Below are 19,059 nucleotides of genomic sequence, written 5' to 3'. Positions count from 1 at the left end.
ATTTCTCCTAAGAGTAATCGCAGTTTTCTCCGAATTCTCGCAGTTACCTCTTACCACACCTCGTGTCAAACCTCCTCGTATTCATCGCATCCACCACAGTCTTCATCAACAGTTCTTTTCAGAACTATTCCATCTCTCCTCGTTTTTCACCCCATTTCCTCCATCGTCACCTTCATTGTGTGTCATTTTCATCGAAATGCCTTTCAGCTCAGCATTTCCAACCCCATTACCACTCCCGGGGAAGAAGAAGGCTTTTCCAGAAGTGCATGGCCGTGCCTTATCATCGGGCATTCGCAAGTCCCTTGCCAGGCCGGCTACTTCTACGACACCTGCACTTCCTGCGAAACCTTCCGCGACAGAGGCGCGTACAACATCTCCTCTCGCAGTTAAGACGCCACCATGCGCTTCTGCACTCCTCAAGCAACCAGAAGAGGTAAAATTGATTCGTTCTCGAATCCCGGTGCGTATCCCTTCCAGCACCATCGGTCGCCCAGAACATCAGGGTAATGAGACTCGAATCCCCGTTCGGAAAGCCGAACCGGATTCCCGTATCCCCGTTCGGAAAGCTGAACCGGTTTCTCCTATCCCCGTTCGGAAAGCCGAACCGGTTTCCCCCATACCCGTTCGGGAAGCCTTTGGACGAGCAGAGCAAATCCAACCTACCACAGGGAGTGTCGTCTCTGATCCTACATTTGAACCATTGGATGATGAAGCTACTGCTCCTACCGAACAGCTATTAGAAGCTTCAACTGTGCCTCTACCATCGAAACAACAGAAGAGAAATGCCGCCCTGAAGGAGCGTCGAAAGGCCAAAAAACGAGCGGCCAAGTTGTTGGACAGTGATGTCCCCTCGTCAACGGAAATTGCCGATGATATCGCAATATCCGCACCGCTAGTGACGCCTTTCTCCAGCGAAACATCTGTTGTGTCCAAATTCGCAGACGCCGAGCCGGTCCAGCTTAACAGTGAGAAATATCAGGAGAAAACACCATTGAAACGTTTGGAAGATGGTCATCCACCTTTTCTTCCTTACGTTTTCGTTATGGACTGTATTCGGCCTTATATTTCTTCACCTACTTACGAAGTCAAAAGACAACCGGACGAAGAGTATTTGCATGTATCCAACATTCCTCTTTCTGTACCTTCCGAAGAGGTTGTTGGCTTGTTTGAAAAACTTGCAGGACCCGTGCAATTTTTCAGCATGCATTTGAATGAGAACGGCGTGTACAATGGCAAGGCTAACGTGGTTTTCCGTCGCCCTAACGACGCTCGAAAAGCTTTCCTGCTTTATGATGGAACGCTTATCGAAGGCCGGAAGCTGAAAATCAAGTTGTTCGTGAACGGAGAACGCTTGTACCCTAAGGACGTAAAGCTACCTGAACCTGACGGTTGTTTTAAAGTTGACTGGGTTAATGCCCCTCCGTCGAACATGATAGTTGTGCCATCGGCTGACTACATGGTCGAATTGATGTCGCATTATCCTACAAACTTTGTATGCAAAAATCTTTAACAAGCTGTTTGTGTCAGCCCATTTCTCCTAAATCTATGCGGGATTACGCGATCTGTCATCCCCGCGGCCTATAAACGGTGCCCCTGTCACGAATTTTGTGATGTATTTTCTTCACAATGCTTGGTGAAATTTGTATATAGTCCGTAAAGAAATTCTATCCCATTTTTCATGTACACATTCCAAATTCAATTACAATTTCCGTGTACATATTCAAAATTCCATTCCCATTTTCCTTGTATATATTTCAAATTCAATTCTCATACTCTGTCAAAATTTTATTTCACGATAACCTTTCTCCACAAAATTCTACATTTTCGGCAAATAAAGTCAAATAAATTACATTTTTTCTTACCAAATATGTGTTTAGCATTTTATTTACAGTCACTTACAAATAGCAAAATTTACTGAGCACACATAAACATTCGTTTATTATTTACGTATCCTAAAGGTCGAATCTTTCTCGTCAGGTGTCAGTGCAGAGCTCAGCAAATTCCAATTACCGCAGCCCACGCCATAGACGTCCTGGTTATTATCTCCAGTGTGGCGTATTCGTTAGTTGTTACAGGTTGCTTTCTTCAGTAATAGTTCCGGCCAGCAATTCCTGAAAGTGGAAAAAAAATGTATTAATCACCCAGAAGACTGAGTGGACGAAGCCCTTGAGGAGTTGGTTATTACATGTTGGCTTTCCTATTTTGGAGAAACAACGTATCGTCATTCACCAATCGGTACAAAAAGGGTAAAAACAAAAAGTTCATCATACTTTAGAACCAGTAAACACTAGAACAAGTAACATTTAGCATGGCAATCATATGAGTCGATTCGGAAATGTGTTATCTTTTCAAAGAGTGTGTGGTTGAAAGCTTCTGTAAAGCAGCCCTCAACTTTTTGTTTGGGGAAAGGCTTCAAATGGCAAAGTTGCCGCCATTGCTGGAGGCGGTGGAGGCTACGAACCATGCCGGTAAATAAGAAATTTTTGCATCGGAAAGCAGTACTTAGTTCTTACCATAATATTTATGTGTATATGTTTCATTTGTTGTAGGATTCATTGGGCAAGGTGTCTTAACATCAAACGTAGTTGACCAATTTTTTTCGTCGCCTCACATTGTACTGCCGACTAATAGCAATCTCCTTCGCGCCATTTTTGTTATGATTTTTTCCCGCCACTCAGGTAGTGTCGTCTCCTATCTACCCTCTGAGACTTTATTCGCTGGGTCGTGAGGATTGACGAATGTATGAAAAATTTAAGAACTTGAAATTCGGTATTGTTGTGTTTTTCTCCAGCAATGATAAATATTGCACAATGAAATTCAAGAACAACTTACACAGTTACACAACAATGGTATACAGTAAAGGAAGTGGTGGTGAACCCTTGAACCATGGAAAAAAAATGGCATTTTTGGTTTGCTTTATTGAAATATTGAAATTGTATTGGCCGTATACTAAAGGTTTTCGTTGACTTGACGGTTAACGACGACCTCTACACCCCTTACCACATTCCCTTTGTTAGGCGGGGGTAGGGTGAAGCCAAAATGTCTACCACAACTTCCGGATGATGTGCGATAAACGAAGAAAATAATGCATTCAGGGATAGGTCTTACATTGAGTAAATCGCTGTTCCCAATTGAAGCTAACAGAAACATTTTTGTAACTAGGTTGAACAGACGATCGTTTTGTTGCACGGCCTGCAAGTGCCAATATGCATACACCAGCTAGAGAAGCACCTCCAAAACCACGGACAAACATGCAAAAAATTGGCCACGCTCTCCGTTTGTCTAAAAAGTTTTCGCGAGAATATGATGATTTTGGAACAGCAACGGCTAGCCGCTTTGGTGAAAACATTAAAATTGTCTTCAGGTTTGAATTCCATACAGCAATGCTGAAGAAATTGTACATTTTTGTCTTTTTAGCATCTTATTTATTGTTATTCCCTTTTTTTCAGGTGGAAAAGAAGTATTTACTGTCTTATATGGAAGGAGTTCCTGGTTTACATGTCCCTCTACATCTTTATCACCATCGTACATGATTTCGCGTTAACGAATGCCGATAAACAGTCAGATGATAGTAAAACTATTTATTGTAATTTTCAACTCTCACTCACGTAGTTCTTTCTGCTTTGCAGGCATTTTGAAGATCTAGCTGCCTATTGTTCAAAGTTTGTCTCTTCATTGCAACTCGTCTTGCTTCTAGGTTTCTTTACTTCAACTGCCATGCAGGTACTGTACGGTGATGAAACAGATCTAGTAAAATATGCCACTAAACGGAAAATGCTTCTGTTTAGCGTTGGTTTTCCTTGGTAAATTCCATTCCAGGCACCAGCAAAGTAACAGCTTACTTTGTCAACTCACTCAAAGAAAATCAACCAGACGTAAGATTGTGTTAAAATCACTTGCACAGAATAATTCTTCTTAAAATATCACTTTTTTTTAAGGGAGAAGCAATCGTTCAGCAATACGCTAGATGGATTGTCTTGAGTTGGGCATTGGTATTTCGTTTGGTTTGCCCAGGACTAAAAGAAGCTTACCCAGATTTGATGTCCCTTCAAAACGAAGGTATAACACCTCGTCTAATCTGGCCAAAACAGTTTCAGATGGCCTAAGTACGCAGGGTTGTTATTGGAGCATGAACGTTTAAGACTGGAGATGGAACCATCCATTAAAAATCATTCCCTCATCGTCGTCAACTGGAATCTGGGCTTATTGCGAGTATGCGCTAGGAGGGGTATGTATTACGTCCCAGCTGACTACACTAGAAACCTCGACTGCTTAATGCTGTTCAAGAAAAATTGCAATAACACCATCAAATTTGCCACTAAAAACATTCCGCATGCCCTTATTCAGGTACGTTTTCTACAGATGATTGCCAAACGGTATATAGTCAATCAATTTTGCTCGTTTAATCGGTTTCAAAATACAGGTAGTCACTATTGCTGTGTACGCATATGGTTTAGCGTCATTAATGGCTCGTATGCCTTCAAAACTGGCGCCTGATGGAAGATGGGAATCCACTGTCGTGTCCTTTGTTTCTGGCTACTTCCCTGTCGCCAATTTCATTCCAGTATGTAAATTGACTCGCAATTATTCATAAGTTATTAGAAACACGTTTGCCGCATTTGCCCTTTACTGTGCTCTGTCACGAATTTTCTTGAACGAAATGCAGTTCTTCCTGTTTTATTCGTGGTTGAAATTCGGACGCATGGCCAGCTATCCTTTCGGCGAAGATAAGGATGATATCGATGTGAAGCAGCTGCTCTACTCCCATATTGAAGTATTGCTTTTTATTTATTTCTGTAGCCCTTACTATACGCTACATTCAGTTGACATAGATAACTAAATTGTTCCCTTATTTCCAGGGCGCCATTCGATTACAGTCAATTTACGTTGAGGCGTCTCCCATCGAAAAAGTGGTTATGACTTCCATTCGTAATCCATCTCATATCTGGATTGTGAGTAGTTTCAAAGCTTGCCAAGGGAAGTAACCTTTGTATTAATTATAACGGGTTTTTATCATCAAGGAGCACGCCAAGAGCCGAATGTTGGAGGAAAGGCGCAATTCTTTCGGTGACATCGAATTAACGAAATAAGCTTCAATAAGTAGTAGCTTACTACATGTGTAAGCACCAGGAAACCCAATGGAAAAAATTGCTTGTTGATCTAACCTTTTCTTTTTAAGTATTAATTTATTTGAATGACTTTAAATAATCATACATTTCAAATGATCTTCTTGAAATGCATTGGTTTCTTTAACCCTCTGCAAAAGGCTTATGAGAGTTCGTGTTGAGGAAAAAATTTCCAGTGGCTCTAGTTTAAAGAAAATTACTTTAAATTATAACTGGTATCATAGGCAGAATTGTGTGCTTACGTTGCTGACACGAACAGACCCATTGAGGTCTTGAGATTTTCAGGACAGGATCCAAGCTGAAACTGGGAGTACGAGTCGCACTGGGTGGAGTTGAACGGAACGGCACTGTTGATTGATTCTGCAAAATACTGCACCGCCCGTCGGTGGCTACACGCTGCAGTATTAAAATTTGATCAGTATGTAAGAATCATCTTGTTTCCATCGTAACATGGTAAAAATAATGCAACAGAATTTTACCTTCGTCAAAAATGTCAAGAATGTTCCCTATCTTTACAGCAGTACTTTCCTCGACCAGACCGCATCCCTACGACATGGCACACTGTAAATGTGTAACAACTGGAAGGAATTAGCTTTTTGAATCCCATACCGGCTGCAGGGACCCACCATTAGGCCAAAAATCAGCATGTCCAAGTGCCAGTGGGAATCCGAAACGCTTGTCTAAAATGGTACCGGCATTGGTATGGATAATATCAACAAATTGGGCATCCGTTTTGTCCAGGATATCGTCAACTTCGGATTTATCAAAACATGGAAATGCCGGATCAAACCCTTCGTATAGGTAAAACGTAATTTAGGAGTTTTAACTTGCCTGACAATAAGCTAATTTCGTATACTGTAATACCTGTTATTCTAGGGAGTCTGCCGTTTGTGGTTAGCCCTGCTCGGCCAACAACGTGTGCCCCTAGACTGAAACCCATCAAATGAAATTGGCTCTGATCAGCTCCTTGTGAAATGAGAAAGTTCACCAGATTTCCAGTAAGTACACCGACTGACTGGACATTCGAGGCAGCTGTTGGATAGGAAAGGGCGAGAGCTAGCAAACTCCAATCAACTGCAATAAAGTTACAGTCTTCTCTCAGTAGGAAACCTGTTAGAAATGGTATTCTCAATTTAAACTTAATTTGGTCAGTGGTTAATCCTCTGTTTTTTTTTTACTTATAGTAACCTACCATCGCGTAAATTGCGGCTTAAACTATTTTGGCCATTTTCTGTCCAACCATGGACATAGATCCTTGTGGGATTCGTCCGAACATAATTTGAAAGCGTCAGGCCCAATACATCGCCGATTTGTAATTCTTCAAATACTTTAGGATTGCGTCTAAAACAAACAAATAAGCACACAAACCCCAAAAGGAAAAAGCGATTGGATATAAGTTATAGGTGCCAGTGGGCGCATCACCTGGTCCAGAGGAGAAAGTGTGTTTTCATTGCTGGCATCGGATCAACTTGTGCATTAGTGCAAAAGTCATCTGTTAGTACGCATCAGTAAAGTGAAAACAAATTCGAGACAAATGATCACGTTTTTCGGATGTCTTAGATTGAATTGGGATACTACCTTGGGCGATGACAGGAAAGGTACCGATTGCCAGTAAGAAAAGGACATAAGCCAATGTCATTTCTCTGCTCAACAGGAATATGCACTACAGGTAATCGTATGGCTCTTTCTTTCCTTTATATGACAGACATCCCATTCATTTCCAGGTAGCAATTAAAAATAGGTATTTTCATTTCTTTGAAATCAAATCTTGTAATAATGCCGTCCAATTGTGGTAGCGTCAGCTATTGTGAGGTGCTTTCCGTAAACGGGACAGTCTAGCGTTAGAAATAACCACGAATTCCAATAAGATGTTTAAATCTTTTATTAATAATGACATGTCTAAGTTGCAAATGCTAATAGCTGTTAAACTAAGTTTGATAAAAGTAATAAGTTCAACATGTCCTATCTATATCTCAAACACTATAGAGAATTGTAAGTACTGTACAGTTGAGCAAACATCTAATGTTGGAAAAAAGGTTTAAACGAGATTTAACTCCGTCGAGTTCACTCTTTCCCTCAACAATGCGACTTCGAAATTTCTTTTCGTAGCCCTCTGGAAAAGTAGCGTAATATCAACGTCTTGGAAAAGTTACAGAGTAATGCCCACCGATAGCTGGGTCGAAATTCCCTAAGGATTATGTCCAGTAGGTCTCCATGTACCAGTTTCTTTTGTTGCGTTTTGTAGATCAGTTCACTGTTAGCTATAGTGAGGTTGTTTTCAAGTGCAGTAGTTACGGAGTAGATTAACCTTTAGAGATCCAAACTTTGTGGAAGAAATGTGTGATAATTCTTCGTTTGGATCCACAGTTAAATTTGGTCATAATATCAAAACGTTATTCAGGTATCGTTCTTTTGCAGATTTCCTTTATTCATCAACTTAGCAGCTCTTAACTAATTTATTTAATCTTGGTAATATAGATGGACGGGGAGTACTTACCGGCTTGTTTGGAAGGAATTCATCATTTACACCATGGCGTATATAGGACTTTCAATTGTGTACGATTTTGCACTGGATGACGACGGCAAAAAGTATATGGTTCATTTTAATATGATTCAGTGAATCGATTATTTAATGAGCATCATTTCTTTGTATCTACAGGGGATTTGAAGATATATCCGCCTACTGTTCCAAATATACTTCATCACTACCCATTATTCTGCTGTTGGGTTTCTTCACTTCAACTTCTATGCAGGTTAAAAACATAAAATACAGTATATTACTTTATTGTTTCTGATAATCACGATCAACCGTTTTCGCCTGGGGAATTGTAGCGATGGTTTTCACTGGTGCATTCCATGCCTGGAACGACAAGAGTTATAGCCAGCTTTGTCATGTCAATCAAAGAAGGTCAGCCAGAAGTAAGTTGTGCCATTAAGCTTGTTGCTCTGCACAATTGTCAAATTACCATTGCTCTTTTGTGCCGAAAGGGTTATCAAATAGTGGAGCAATACTCACGGTGGATCGTACTAGGTTGGGCGTTAACGTTCCGTCTTATCTGCAAACCGTTGAAAAGAGTATTCCCCACTCTATTGTCTCTCGAGAATGCTGGTAACATATTTTATTGATTTCTTAATGTCATAAGATTCCTCGTTCAATAGAGTTTTAATCGCATTTTTAGGATTATTGCTGCCACATGAACGATTGCAACTCGAAAGTGAGCTCGCTTCCAACCATCCTATAGTGGTTGTACAGTGGAATCTTGCCCTGTTGAAACGATGTAACCGACAAGGAATATTCATGGATTTCTCCGATTACCAGCGCAACCAAGATAATTTGATGACTTTTAAGAAGAGTTGCGGAGACACAATCAAATTTGCTGCCAAAAATATCCCATTTGCATTAATTCAAGTATTCTATAGTGTTATTGACTTGTTCATTGAGTGTTTCCATTATTTGTAATTAACGTTTAGGCCGTAACGATTACCGTTTACTCCTACGGACTAGCATCGTTGATGGCGCGCCAACTGACAGATGAGCATACTCCAACTTCGTTCACCATAAGGTATTTTCCTGTCCTCAACGCATTCCAGGTAGCCTTCATAAATGTGCATAAACCACGTTTGTTTTTGAAATTTCTGTTGCTATTTTTTGGCAGTATTTTCTCTATTACCTGTGGTTGCAATTCGGTCGATTGGCAGCCTATCCCTTTTCAGATGACGAGAACGATATTGATATTAAGCGACTCTTGCAAGCCCACGTAGACGTAAGATATTTATTAATTTTTCTAATGGGCATCGTGCAGGAGAACACCACATCTATCCTTGCCATGTTGTACTTCTTTGCAGGATGCTGTCCGGTGGCAATCACTTTATTCTTCACCCGGTTTGACAGAGCAGATAGTGTCGCATTCTCTTCACAGTTCTTCACACGAATGGATGGTAAATAATTTTATTTTGGTCTGAAGCAAAATTTGGTTAAAGCTATAATCCGTTTAAATCAAAAGAATCTTGCATGTCCGAAAGCACAACGAGGCCTCATAAGCGAACCTTTGGCAAATGGCAACAATCAGGAAAGTGCTCTTATGTAACCTTAAAATAAATTTTATGTCTTGTTACATAACTCCTTTCAAACGGGGCAATATTGTAAATACATGCAACGATTTTCCAAGTCTGGCATTGCCGAAATCTTTTTTCGTTTTTCTGTCATTTGGTTTTGGTCTGCTAGCGTGAGCAGTCGAGTCAAAACTTAAAAACGAATAGTGCACTTCAGTAACAAACTCTATATACTTCATCTTTTACTGATGGAGAGTGCAAAGAACGCCATTGAATCAAAAACCAAATCGATATTTGAATTGGAATCAGATGAAGAAACCCAAAATAATGAGGGTGATAGCGGTCTCGCCGCCTCATTTGAAGCCAGTCCCATACGGAATAACAAAGGAGTCAATCATGAAGTAGCTGGCGATAACTTCGACCAACAGGAAGCGATTGCTTTATCTCCAGAATATCCCGATACCTCTAAACCTGTTAAAGACACCGGAGACAACATACAATGTCTAAGTGCATTTCAGAAGGCCAGGATAGAAAGAAATCGTCAGAAAGCTCTCCTCCTTCGCCAGGCAAGATTGCAAGCTCATCCTTATAAAACGTAAGCTAAATTATTTAGAAAATTCTCGATGTCAGTTATAGAATTTGTTGGTATTTATTTTTTTAATAAAAAAATTCTTATGTTTAGCCAACCATGCATGTTATTCATATTTCACTATCTTGTTGAACCTGACTACTATTTGACTCTAATCCTAAGTACAACCACTTTTACTCTTTTTTTTTTTTACTGTTCTAATCTAGTGGCAACACAGACGAGCATTCTGTAATCAGAATAAAAAATTCAAGACTTATTGATTCAGGGGGTGGATTTCTCATTAATGAGAAAGAACTTGAAGACGAACAACAAAGAGAAGTATTTGATCTTTCTAACTTCGCTAAATGCATTGTGCAATGCAAATGTTTTAATGCAATTTTTTAAATGGAATTATTAGATAGTGATCACTGAAGACCCTGCCCCAATTATTTTGCCTGATCGTCCCCATTGTGATGAATGCGAGCAGCCCCTTCACGATTCATTACTTTACCGCTCTTTTTCGTATCCTGTTTGTGACCCTTGCAAGTAGGTGGCTGATTATGAAATTCAAAACTTTATTTTAACTTGATTCATCCAATCTTCAGAGATACAAATGACGAAAAGTACAGTCTAATTACGCGAACAGAAGCACGTCAAGAGTACCTCCTAAAAGATTGTGATTTGGACTTGCGAGAGCCAATTTTACGTTACATTTTGCGCAAGAACCCTCTCAATCCCAACTGGGGAGATATGAAACTATACTTGAGATTACAGGCTAGTTTATACCTAAGTAACTAGCTCGTCAAAACTTTCATTGTCTTTGTGTTTCGATGTAGGTTGAAAAACGAGCGCTCGAATTGTGGGAGACCCTGGAGAAGATAGAAGAAGAAAAAGAACTTCGCGAAACCAAACGAGAAAAATCCAAAATAAAGAAATTCAACCAACAAGTTAAAAGTAAATAGCTTAAAGTTTCTCTTTAATTTAAAGTCACTAAAATTAAGTTTTCTAAAGATTTGCGAATGGCAGTACGCAGTAGCGTTTACAAAAAACAAACGGCCGGCCACCAGCATGTCTTTGGAGAGGAAAAGTTTGATGCTGAAAGAGATCTTTACTATCGCAAGTGCAGTACGTGCTCTTTTCAGCAAGAGTACGAAAAGATGTGATCTTTTTTTTTCTTTTTTACAATTTTATTCAGCCATGTATTGTCAGCACATTCTCAGATGTTGGCTACAAACTCATTCAAAATTACCCATTTTAATTTAAATAATATTGTGAATATAGATTTGGCAATTGCCAGCTAATTAGTCCAGCCAATTTAATTTTAAAAACAGTAATGTCACATATGGATTGGCATCAAATTTGAGATTCTTCCTGGTCAAAAGGTAATCTGAGTTTTAAAGTAAGGCCGCAAATATCACATTAACGTTCTTAGGCAGTACTGTATCCGAATTCCAGCCGAACAAGTTCAGTGGCGATGTCAATATCCTATTAGATTCGTAGAAAAAAAAGTACGTTAGATGGCGAGGAAGAACGTAGAGAAAAATTGAAATGGCTACTTTTTCCGTATTGGTATCAACGAGCTTCAAAACGTGGATGCAGTTGCTGTTCATAGTGGCGTTAGACTCAACGCGAGCCATCAAAATTTTCCAACTGGCGCAATACGTCAAAGTTTCAAATGCTTCGATTGCCTTTTCACTCCATTCTCCACCCCTAGATATCATTATTTTACACCACTGCTATTCAAAATCAAGCGCTATTAATTTTGTTACCCTATGGGTTCGATGTAAGCCATGCGGCATTCGATAGCTTGAAAATTCATCGATAAAAATTCCGGACGTAAAATAGCGACATGAGGCTGCTTGACAATGACGGTGTCACCAAAATCGACGAGATTGACCGAAAGGATACCATCGTCGTCGCTATCTTCTTCCAAATCAATCGAGACAACTCTACCGCGGTACCAGCAAGTGTCGTCCGGTGCCAGGATAGCAACTAGAGAACCGACTACGTACTAAACGACAAACGTAAGATTTTTTTTTAGAAGAAAATCTTATTTAATGACTGAAAGCTTTACCTTTGAGATGGCGTATTGCTGGCGATTTTCTTTCACAGAATAAAAGTCTGTTAAGTCATCAATCAGACAATCCAATTCCTTGGAGCAGGGTCCAGCCTTCTGGACGAAAAATTTCGATGGGCTTTCTACAAAAGATACCATCACTTCGCAGAATCTAGAAATGCGATCAAGGATATTTGAAGGATAAGGAAACTAGTTACACGGTATTTGATATAATTTTTCTCCCACCCGTCGGAACTAGTCGGCTCAAGTTTTTCGTACTCCGTGGGTGTACTTTTCTCCTAATTGAATGAATCTTTAAAATTGCACTATATTGAACGTATCAGATTAAAATGATGTGCGTTTACTCACTGGCTGAGTTCTCGCAGCATTCGGCGAACGTTTCATTGGCACATTGTTACTGGTTTCAGTTGCTGCAGGTATTTCTTCTGCAACCATTTCTTTCAAAAATTCTCTAACCTTTTCTATTTGATGGTAGGTTCCTCTTACCAGAAGGCTTGTCCGTTTTTCTCGGACGCCATCGATGTAAATTCGTGTTTTTGATAAAGCCGCAATTTCTCTTAATTTTTTGCTTTCTTGCGCTGTCAGGCGATCAATAGTTTTCTATTGTCACAAACTATTAGAAGAGCACACAACAGCTTTGTTTTCATCATCAAACAAAACAGGTAATACCTCAGAAACAAATATTTCAGTGGTTTCCAATTGCGCATGTTCTTCCACACATTTTAAAAGCTGCATTTTTGCTAGCTGTACTCCATCTTTGCTACCCCTTATCACTGCAAGTCTGCAAGCACCACCTGTTAAACTCAAAATGGTTATTAACTTATTGAATTATCATTTGAAATTTGTTATAAGGGACCCAACCTGGATCAATGAAAGAGACAGCTGTGCAGGTTTCTTCCTCAATCTGTTTAATACTAGTACCATTCCTTCCAATGAGGTGAGCTACTGTGTCCCGTGGAACCTCAACATATAAAGATTCTTTAATTTTCTCCTCGTCTTTTGCAGTAAAGAAATTCTGGGAAACAACAGTATGGTTATTTGTTAGTGTAGCATTAGACACCGAAAACATATGTACAGATCAAAAGAAAGTATCATACTGTTTTCATGTAGTGATACACTAATGTTCCTGTAATTCCAGCAGTGACAGTGGCAAACAAAGTTTTGAGACTAGGTAATAGAGACGAATCGGAAGTCATTTTCTTCCGGTTTAGTTCTGTCACTTGCCCCGGCAATTGTAAGTTCAAGAAAAAAAAAAGTTCTTTGAATTCACACTGAATCAAAAAAGACCACTGAGATCGTCTGGTCTTTAGTAAACAACGGTTTTTATCGGCATTGCCAGATAACATTTTTATTAGTTATTGAAAATTGAATTTTGAAATGAGTTATAGAACAATCTGTAACTCTGGCAAAGCTGCACAGTGTGCTAGTGATGTCATGATACCCAGTTCAGAGATTTCAATTCATACATTTTAAAAACCGAGGCAAAGCTAACGAACTGGTAGGACTAGGGTTGAATAAGAGATAGTAGAAGTTGTGTGAAGGCAACATGAAAATTAGAAATCTTGAAAAATCGTTCATTAAGTGCCCACTGGCCTCGCGGTTTGTGAAGGTATTCCTGGTGAAAAGCCACATGCTGTATACCATTTCCATGTATCCCTTTAGGGCCTATCCTCAGGCTACAGGCCCTGCAAGGTCTGGACATTTTCACGTTTACTTTTTATGACTTACAGGCGCAGTGTGATACTCACTCATCCGAAAAAAGCCTTGGCACGTTTCTCAGACAAAAAAAAAATCGAATTTCCCCATTCTGACCAGTCTGCAATGAGATAAAACTTCAAAGAAATATGTTGGATGCAAAATTCGGTATCCGCTGCATTATGCAAGCACAAAGGTCCTGGATATGAAGACCAATCGGAAATAAGACATGGTGGTGCAACCAGGCGTGGAGGCGAGGCGGATTTCCCGACAACGAATTTGAACGAGGTGTAGTTGCGGAACCAAAAAGGAACTGTATTGCTGTGGAGAAAGAAAGACAAGACCTCTTGTTGGTTTGTAAGAGCTTAGAAGGTTCCTCAGTGTGCTCCAGACAGTCGTCTGTACGCAACGGGTTTAGTGAAACCTCTTTTAGCACAATGTTTGACGATATATCTCCGAGTAATTCGGGAAGAGCAAGTGGATTCGGCGAGAGCTTCAAAATATTATTCAGGTACGTTTTTAGTGAGTCATAGTTCTTTAGTTTCTTTTCGTGCATACCTTTGGCATTGCCAGCTTGCGATGAGCCGTTTCTAAATGCAGAAGCATTCCAGGACATTTACATCACCAACAAGCTAACCCCCTACGCGTTTCCAGTGCCCTCAAGGCTTCCTTGATAGCGAAATATTCACGATTCTCTTCATAAGTCAATGCTCCTTTTAATAATGCAAATTTCCGGTCGTACAAGTTCTTTAATGACTCCCATTTTGTGCCAATCGTAGTCTTTGCAACGCTTCACTGAGCACTAAAATGTTAATTACGTTCTGATCAACAAGGTAAACAATAACAAACGAGGAAATCTCGATTGGTCTTAAATTATTCGAGTTCCTAACAAAGACTGTTGTTAAGCTAATTGTAATGCACCAATCTTACTGAAGCAAGACTTACTAAAAGGAAACAGTCGGCACTTTATCTCGGTTTCCGTTCATGTTTCCGCTTGGTAGGCTTAGCACTGATCATTGAGGAAGTAGGGCGCAACGGATACGACGTTATGCAATTTTATGTCACTAATTATGCTGTTGAACACTAACGATGTTTATTTCAGATGGAAACACAGTGTTTACCGCCTTCTTTGGGAGCCGTTTTTGATCTACGTGATTTCCTACATTTCGCTTTCGCTGCTCTACGATTACGTGCTCAGCGCTAATGCAAGAGTGTGAGTAGATATTGTAACAATGGCAATATAAAATTTCCTATCGTATTGGCCTGCGTGTAATTGTAGACATGACATTGAATTTTTAGGGACTTTGAAGCCATAGCCGCCTACTGTTCCAAATATACGTCTTCACTTCCCATCGTTTTATTGTTGGGATTTTTCACATCCACTTCTATGCAGGTCAGTACGAAAATTCAGTTTGTGTTATTTCCACTTTAATTTTGTTTCGTCTCTTTTGCGGGACTATTTCAATGTAGCGATGGTTCTCTGTCTTCAATACCATGCCTGGAACAGCTAAAGTGATTGCCATTTTCGTTCTCGCTTTGAAAGAAAACGCAGCAGACGTAAGGGACTTTTGTTGATCGTTGAGACTTTGTTATAACGATATTTTAAAACCAAAATAGGGAGCGCAGATGATTCAGCAATACTCTAGATGGGTTTTATTGAGCTGGACTTTTACATTCCGTTTAATCTGCCAGCCTTTGAAGAAACTTTATCCTGATTTACAGTCCCTTCAAAATGCTGGTAAAAAGAATTTCCCATTTTTTAAAAATATAGTAATTCATTTCCTCCAGCAAATTTTACATTTTAGGGCTTTTGCTGGAACACGAACGGGTACACCTGGAACAGGTGCAGTCGAAGCACGCTAGCGAGAGCGACCATTACCTCTCTTTAGCGGTACTGGACTGGAACTTGGCTATGCTAAAGCGTTGTAGCCGACAAGGTCTTTTCACGATTCCAGCCGACTGTAATCGTCAAGTGGATGCGCTGATGGCCTTCAAAAAAAGCTGTTGTAATACTCTCAAGTTTTCGTCCAAGAACATACCAGTTGCTTTGATTCAGGTACGGAAATAGACGTCAATGTTGACAAATTTCATCACAACAATTGCAAATATTCAAGGTCGTGACTATTACCGTCTACTCTATCGGCGTAGCATCGCTGATGGCACGTCAGCTTGCTGATAAAAATCCGGCTACTTCTTTTATCACGGGTTACTTTCCAATGCTCAACACCTTTCAGGTATGAATGAAAATTATCATTTTTCCTTACGCATTCCAATCTAACGGCATTACGTTGTTTGAAGTATTTTCTTTATCTTTCTTGGTTGAGATTTGGAGCTATGGCGTCTAATCCATTCGGAGAAGACGACGATGATATTGACATTACAAAGTTGCTCCAATCTCACATCGAGGTATGTGTAATTTGTAAGTTATTTGGATTATGGAAGACAAAAGCATGTGTTGTTTTGCAATTACAGGATGCGCAGAGATTACAAGCGCTTTACGTTGCTGGTCCGGCGGATGAATTAGTGACGACGTCCATTGAAACCCCATCAAAAAAATGGCCGGTACACTTGCATGACATTTAAAACCCACGTCTCTTAATTTTTTAAATTACGTTAATTGCATCATCTAGCGCAATTTGTGTGTGTATACTGACGAAGGTGCTGAACAGGTTGATGGAGCAGACGACGACGGAATCGGTTTGACAGAAGTTTAGTATTACAACATCTTCTAGCGCCAGATAAGACTCTCAGCTGTCCACGCCTCCGTATCTCGCTGCTTTGTTTACAACCTGCTAGATCCACATTTTTATAGCAACCCTACCCTGGAAACAAAGAGCTTGGCCTGAAACTAATGGTGAAATTGTGTATTTTAAATATCTTCCTTAACAAAACTCTTTATTTCATAATGTTCCTCAAGCGCCTTTCGCATAACATGTTCGCTATTTAACCATAATTCATAATCTACAAAATGTTAATGCCATTATGCTTGCCTACAAAGCGAGATAATAATTCATTAACAAGCTGCGCAAAGTAAATTCAAACAGTATTGGTCATGAATTATACACTGAATGACAAAGTTCCAGTTCCAGTTTAAAAAGAAGTTCCGTAAATGGTTGCACATTTACGGAGAAATTAAATGGACGCAAACCGAAATGCGCTGTTTTATTATTTTGCCGACATCGCACGCACGTGCGATGTGTTGATTTTAGTGCTGTTTAGAAGCCAACCCGTACCCAACATTGTGTATTACTTGCCGCAATGTGAAAACAAAAAGCTGCGCGGTTCGATTTTCGTCACTAGGTTGTGAAAGAATGTTCCCGTGCAACTCTAACTTCTAAATTTCTTCGGCGTCACAACTGAAGACGTCAGACAGCAAATGACAACGCAATCGAGAGATTTTAATGGCCTCAGTGACGTCGGAGATTTTGGGGTGGGATATGAAGAATGGATAAAACAATGTAGGTAAGCTTAATTTCGTATGATTATGGTGGCTATGAACTGTTTGATGTTACCGATGATAACAAGATCTTAGTGCATTTTGATGATTCCCCTTTAATTTAGAGATTCAGGTGCGTCTTTAAGAAGCATGGCTGTTCAATTTGCATCATTAGAAAACGCCAAGCAAAGCCACGGTTAAGATCGAGTTTCAACAGCTGTCTAATTATTGACGAAAAATGTGCCGTTCAACCAAGAGCGTACGGTTGATGTTTATCATTGCTGCTGGCCTTGTAGTGTTTGTTGCGCGTCATCCAGCTCTCGTTGAGGGCCTTGAAGAGAAAGAAGAGATCGTGGACGATTTTGACAGCGGCATTGTTAACTATTGGCAAGGCTACGGAAATGATAATTCGTCCACCATTTGGTGTCTGTCGATGCATGGTGATCCAGCTCCATTCGATTTGGAATCCATTCGACCACCTATGGAAGAAAATGGAGGAGGATTCATAGAAGTTGTTCCATTCTCCGACTCACCAGCTCAAATCTTTACCCACGTGTTCGATCTATTGCCTGGTGCAACTGCAGAATTGACATACTGGAACCTCATTCCTTTAACGGTGTTAGGACGACACACGGTCTTGATCCTCTACACTGAATTTGTAGACAATATCGAAGATCAGGTCGATGCTTTTCAGAGATCTGTGCAAGTTTTTAGAGCACCAACGCCTACTGATCCTTCACCTGGCTGGACTACGGTTACTGTGGACCTTCAAATCAACCAGCCCTCTAAAGTTCAGGTTAGTTTTGCAAAAACACATTTAATATTTTTACATTGAATCAAAGAAATGTTTTTGAAAATAATGATAACTAGTCTGAAATTTATGAAAATGTGTTCTTTCTTTAGCTGCGTTTGGATGGCAACAGAGCTGAGTTGGATGGCACTGGTCTAGCTATTAGTAAGATCGTCATTAAGAACGGGGAAGATCGAAGCACAACTTCTACATCAACGACGACAATGATGTCTACATTACACGACATTAGTTCGTCAACAAAAGAAAGTCAAACGGAAACCAACAGCACCAGTATCACAACTATTACGTCTTTTCCAACTCCATCGAAATTTGATGTGGAAAAAACGACTACAGAAATTTCAACAACTTCGACAACTTTACTACCAATGCCAACAATATTACCATCAATATCTCCGTCAACTACAACGTCAACAACATCATCAACAACATCTCCGTCAACTACAACGTCAACATCATCATCAACACCTCCGTCAACTACTACGTCAACAACGTCATCAATAACATCACCATTAATAACATCAGCAACTTCAACAACAACCTTACCGTCAAGTACAATATATTTGCCTTCGTCCTCCTCAACATCAACGTTGAGTTCGATGGCCGAAACAACATCTTTGAACAATGAAAATACGTCCACTAGCTCCATTACATCAGTTGTTTCTACCTCCTCATCAAGTACAAAGTCACCTACCACCGGCACCAGCTATTCTGAATCCACTACATCCGGAAGCGAAAGTACAACCACCGTTTTCACATCCCTGAGGTCTTCAACTACCACGATGCCATCAAGTAATACCAATTCACTGAGCTCGACCATGTCTACAATGGAAACTACTCCTTCACCAACTACGGCGCCATCTGGACTGACGTCAGCACAGTTACGTGGAATTGCTATTGGTGTCAGTCTTTCTATTATTTTACTTGTTTTATCCTGCTTGTTATTTGGTTTCCTCTACCGACGCCATCGACGCCGTGTCTATCTTATTGAGAAGTCACAGCTGGAGGCTGGTACGATTCGCCAATTGGAACAACCGGATTATATTCCTTCAAGTCCACACAAAGCTGATCTTGATAGCCGTTCAATTTCTTCAACTACTTCATCCAATGCTCCTCTTGTCCCGTCAGAAGTTTCCCCGCCCATTTCTCCTCTGAGCATAGCAACTTCTACAAGATGAACTGAAATTTCATTTAAAAGTTTACCATTTCGAAAATATGTATTATATGTCAATCTCTAATCCTTTGTTATTATACGTGCAAAATATATACCGACATTATTATTAATGTTGTATTCAT

General features: G+C 40.0%; 6 protein-coding genes and 1 long non-coding RNA gene across 9 annotated transcripts; 5 read left to right on the top strand and 2 right to left on the bottom strand.

Annotated features, from left to right (window-relative positions):
- Positions 1–2,722: 2,722 nt before the first annotated feature.
- LOC130687177 (bestrophin-4-like) lies at positions 2,723–6,124 on the top strand. The gene is made up of 13 exons (XM_057510320.2): positions 2,723–3,101; positions 3,163–3,364; positions 3,450–3,560; positions 3,630–3,723; positions 3,789–3,875; positions 3,939–4,059; positions 4,115–4,347; positions 4,424–4,564; positions 4,667–4,774; positions 4,860–4,952; positions 5,022–5,579; positions 5,645–5,927; positions 6,003–6,124. Exons 2-11 carry the CDS (start codon positions 3,207–3,209, stop codon positions 5,088–5,090), a joined length of 1,215 nt encoding a protein of 404 aa, XP_057366303.1. The 5' UTR covers positions 2,723–3,101; positions 3,163–3,206; the 3' UTR covers positions 5,091–5,579; positions 5,645–5,927; positions 6,003–6,124.
- On the bottom strand, positions 5,244–6,487 carry LOC130687551 (inactive pancreatic lipase-related protein 1-like; the record flags this gene model as incomplete). Its single annotated transcript, XM_059494988.1, has 6 exons — positions 5,244–5,307; positions 5,369–5,522; positions 5,606–5,672; positions 5,736–5,917; positions 5,991–6,236; positions 6,367–6,487. Coding segments are annotated over 6 exons (828 nt in total), but the record flags the coding sequence as incomplete, so codon positions are not given.
- An 857-nt stretch (positions 6,488–7,344) lies between these two features.
- On the top strand, positions 7,345–11,048 carry LOC130687191 (bestrophin-1-like). Its single transcript, XM_057510341.2, has 16 exons — positions 7,345–7,527; positions 7,605–7,715; positions 7,786–7,879; positions 7,959–8,045; positions 8,115–8,235; positions 8,306–8,535; positions 8,598–8,717; positions 8,783–8,890; positions 8,973–9,065; positions 9,131–9,210; positions 9,436–9,774; positions 9,975–10,086; positions 10,166–10,293; positions 10,353–10,521; positions 10,584–10,701; positions 10,759–11,048. Exons 1-16 carry the CDS (start codon positions 7,463–7,465, stop codon positions 10,908–10,910), a joined length of 2,127 nt encoding a protein of 708 aa, XP_057366324.2. The 5' UTR covers positions 7,345–7,462; the 3' UTR covers positions 10,911–11,048.
- Positions 10,913–13,129, bottom strand: LOC130687172 (tudor and KH domain-containing protein homolog). The gene is made up of 9 exons (XM_057510314.2): positions 12,922–13,129; positions 12,686–12,839; positions 12,494–12,618; positions 12,173–12,424; positions 12,050–12,102; positions 11,822–11,975; positions 11,517–11,758; positions 11,304–11,457; positions 10,913–11,232 (listed from the first exon to the last, which is right to left on the bottom strand). Exons 1-9 carry the CDS (start codon positions 13,018–13,020, stop codon positions 11,176–11,178), a joined length of 1,290 nt encoding a protein of 429 aa, XP_057366297.1. The 5' UTR covers positions 13,021–13,129; the 3' UTR covers positions 10,913–11,175.
- On the top strand, positions 11,886–12,761 carry LOC132087953 (uncharacterized). The gene is made up of 2 exons (XR_009420948.1): positions 11,886–12,024; positions 12,677–12,761. It is a non-coding gene; the product is annotated as an uncharacterized LOC132087953 (long non-coding RNA).
- Positions 13,130–13,570: 441 nt separating the features above from the next.
- On the top strand, positions 13,571–16,343 carry LOC130687179 (bestrophin-3-like). 2 transcript variants are annotated; one of them, XM_057510326.2, is made up of 10 exons: positions 13,571–14,030; positions 14,622–14,732; positions 14,819–14,912; positions 14,990–15,076; positions 15,137–15,257; positions 15,325–15,575; positions 15,634–15,753; positions 15,818–15,925; positions 15,992–16,081; positions 16,178–16,343. In XM_057510326.2, exons 1-10 carry the CDS (start codon positions 13,957–13,959, stop codon positions 16,220–16,222), a joined length of 1,101 nt encoding a protein of 366 aa, XP_057366309.1. In that variant the 5' UTR covers positions 13,571–13,956; the 3' UTR covers positions 16,223–16,343. The 2 variants fall into 2 exon arrangements, with proteins under 2 accessions (XP_057366309.1, XP_057366308.1); XM_057510325.2 differs by having other exon boundaries at positions 13,575–14,030; positions 16,150–16,343.
- A 140-nt stretch (positions 16,344–16,483) lies between these two features.
- On the top strand, positions 16,484–19,047 carry LOC130687170 (uncharacterized). Of its 2 annotated transcripts, none has more exons than XM_057510312.1 (3): positions 16,484–16,977; positions 17,081–17,751; positions 17,859–19,047. In XM_057510312.1, the coding sequence occupies exons 2-3, from the start codon at positions 17,194–17,196 to the stop codon at positions 18,939–18,941; spliced, it is 1,641 nt and encodes a 546-aa protein (XP_057366295.1). In that variant the 5' UTR covers positions 16,484–16,977; positions 17,081–17,193; the 3' UTR covers positions 18,942–19,047. The 2 variants fall into 2 exon arrangements, with proteins under 2 accessions (XP_057366295.1, XP_057366294.1); XM_057510311.1 differs by having other exon boundaries at positions 16,484–16,981.
- Positions 19,048–19,059: the final 12 nt, after the last annotated feature.

The sequence above is a fragment of the Daphnia carinata genome, chromosome 4 (genome assembly GCF_022539665.2).
Source record: "Daphnia carinata strain CSIRO-1 chromosome 4, CSIRO_AGI_Dcar_HiC_V3, whole genome shotgun sequence".
NCBI classification, from domain to species: Eukaryota; Metazoa; Arthropoda; class Branchiopoda; order Diplostraca; family Daphniidae; genus Daphnia; species Daphnia carinata.
This window is presented reverse-complemented; position numbering and strand designations above follow the sequence as displayed.

Coding starts and splice junctions, on each gene's coding strand:
- LOC130687177 (XM_057510320.2), top strand. CDS start 3,207: ATGCATACACCAGCTAGAGAAGCACCTCCAAAACCACGGACAAACATG. Junction 3,876..3,938: donor TCAAAGAAAATCAACCAGAC/GTAAGATTGTGT, acceptor CTTTTTTTTAAG/GGAGAAGCAATCGTTCAGCA. Junction 4,565..4,666: donor CTGTCGCCAATTTCATTCCA/GTATGTAAATTG, acceptor AACGAAATGCAG/TTCTTCCTGTTTTATTCGTG.
- LOC130687191 (XM_057510341.2), top strand. CDS start 7,463: ATGTGTGATAATTCTTCGTTTGGATCCACAGTTAAATTTGGTCATAAT. Junction 8,536..8,597: donor TCCCATTTGCATTAATTCAA/GTATTCTATAGT, acceptor ATTAACGTTTAG/GCCGTAACGATTACCGTTTA. Junction 9,066..9,130: donor GTTCTTCACACGAATGGATG/GTAAATAATTTT, acceptor TTAAATCAAAAG/AATCTTGCATGTCCGAAAGC.
- LOC130687172 (XM_057510314.2), bottom strand. CDS start 13,020: ATGACTTCCGATTCGTCTCTATTACCTAGTCTCAAAACTTTGTTTGCC. Junction 12,103..12,172: donor ATGCTGCGAGAACTCAGCCA/GTGAGTAAACGC, acceptor TCATTCAATTAG/GAGAAAAGTACACCCACGGA. Junction 11,458..11,516: donor GCTTACATCGAACCCATAGG/GTAACAAAATTA, acceptor AATGATATCTAG/GGGTGGAGAATGGAGTGAAA.
- LOC130687179 (XM_057510325.2), top strand. CDS start 13,957: ATGTTTGACGATATATCTCCGAGTAATTCGGGAAGAGCAAGTGGATTC. Junction 15,258..15,324: donor ACAGTCCCTTCAAAATGCTG/GTAAAAAGAATT, acceptor TTTACATTTTAG/GGCTTTTGCTGGAACACGAA. Junction 15,754..15,817: donor CAATGCTCAACACCTTTCAG/GTATGAATGAAA, acceptor CGTTGTTTGAAG/TATTTTCTTTATCTTTCTTG.
- LOC130687170 (XM_057510312.1), top strand. CDS start 17,194: ATGTGCCGTTCAACCAAGAGCGTACGGTTGATGTTTATCATTGCTGCT. Junction 17,752..17,858: donor ACCAGCCCTCTAAAGTTCAG/GTTAGTTTTGCA, acceptor TTCTTTCTTTAG/CTGCGTTTGGATGGCAACAG.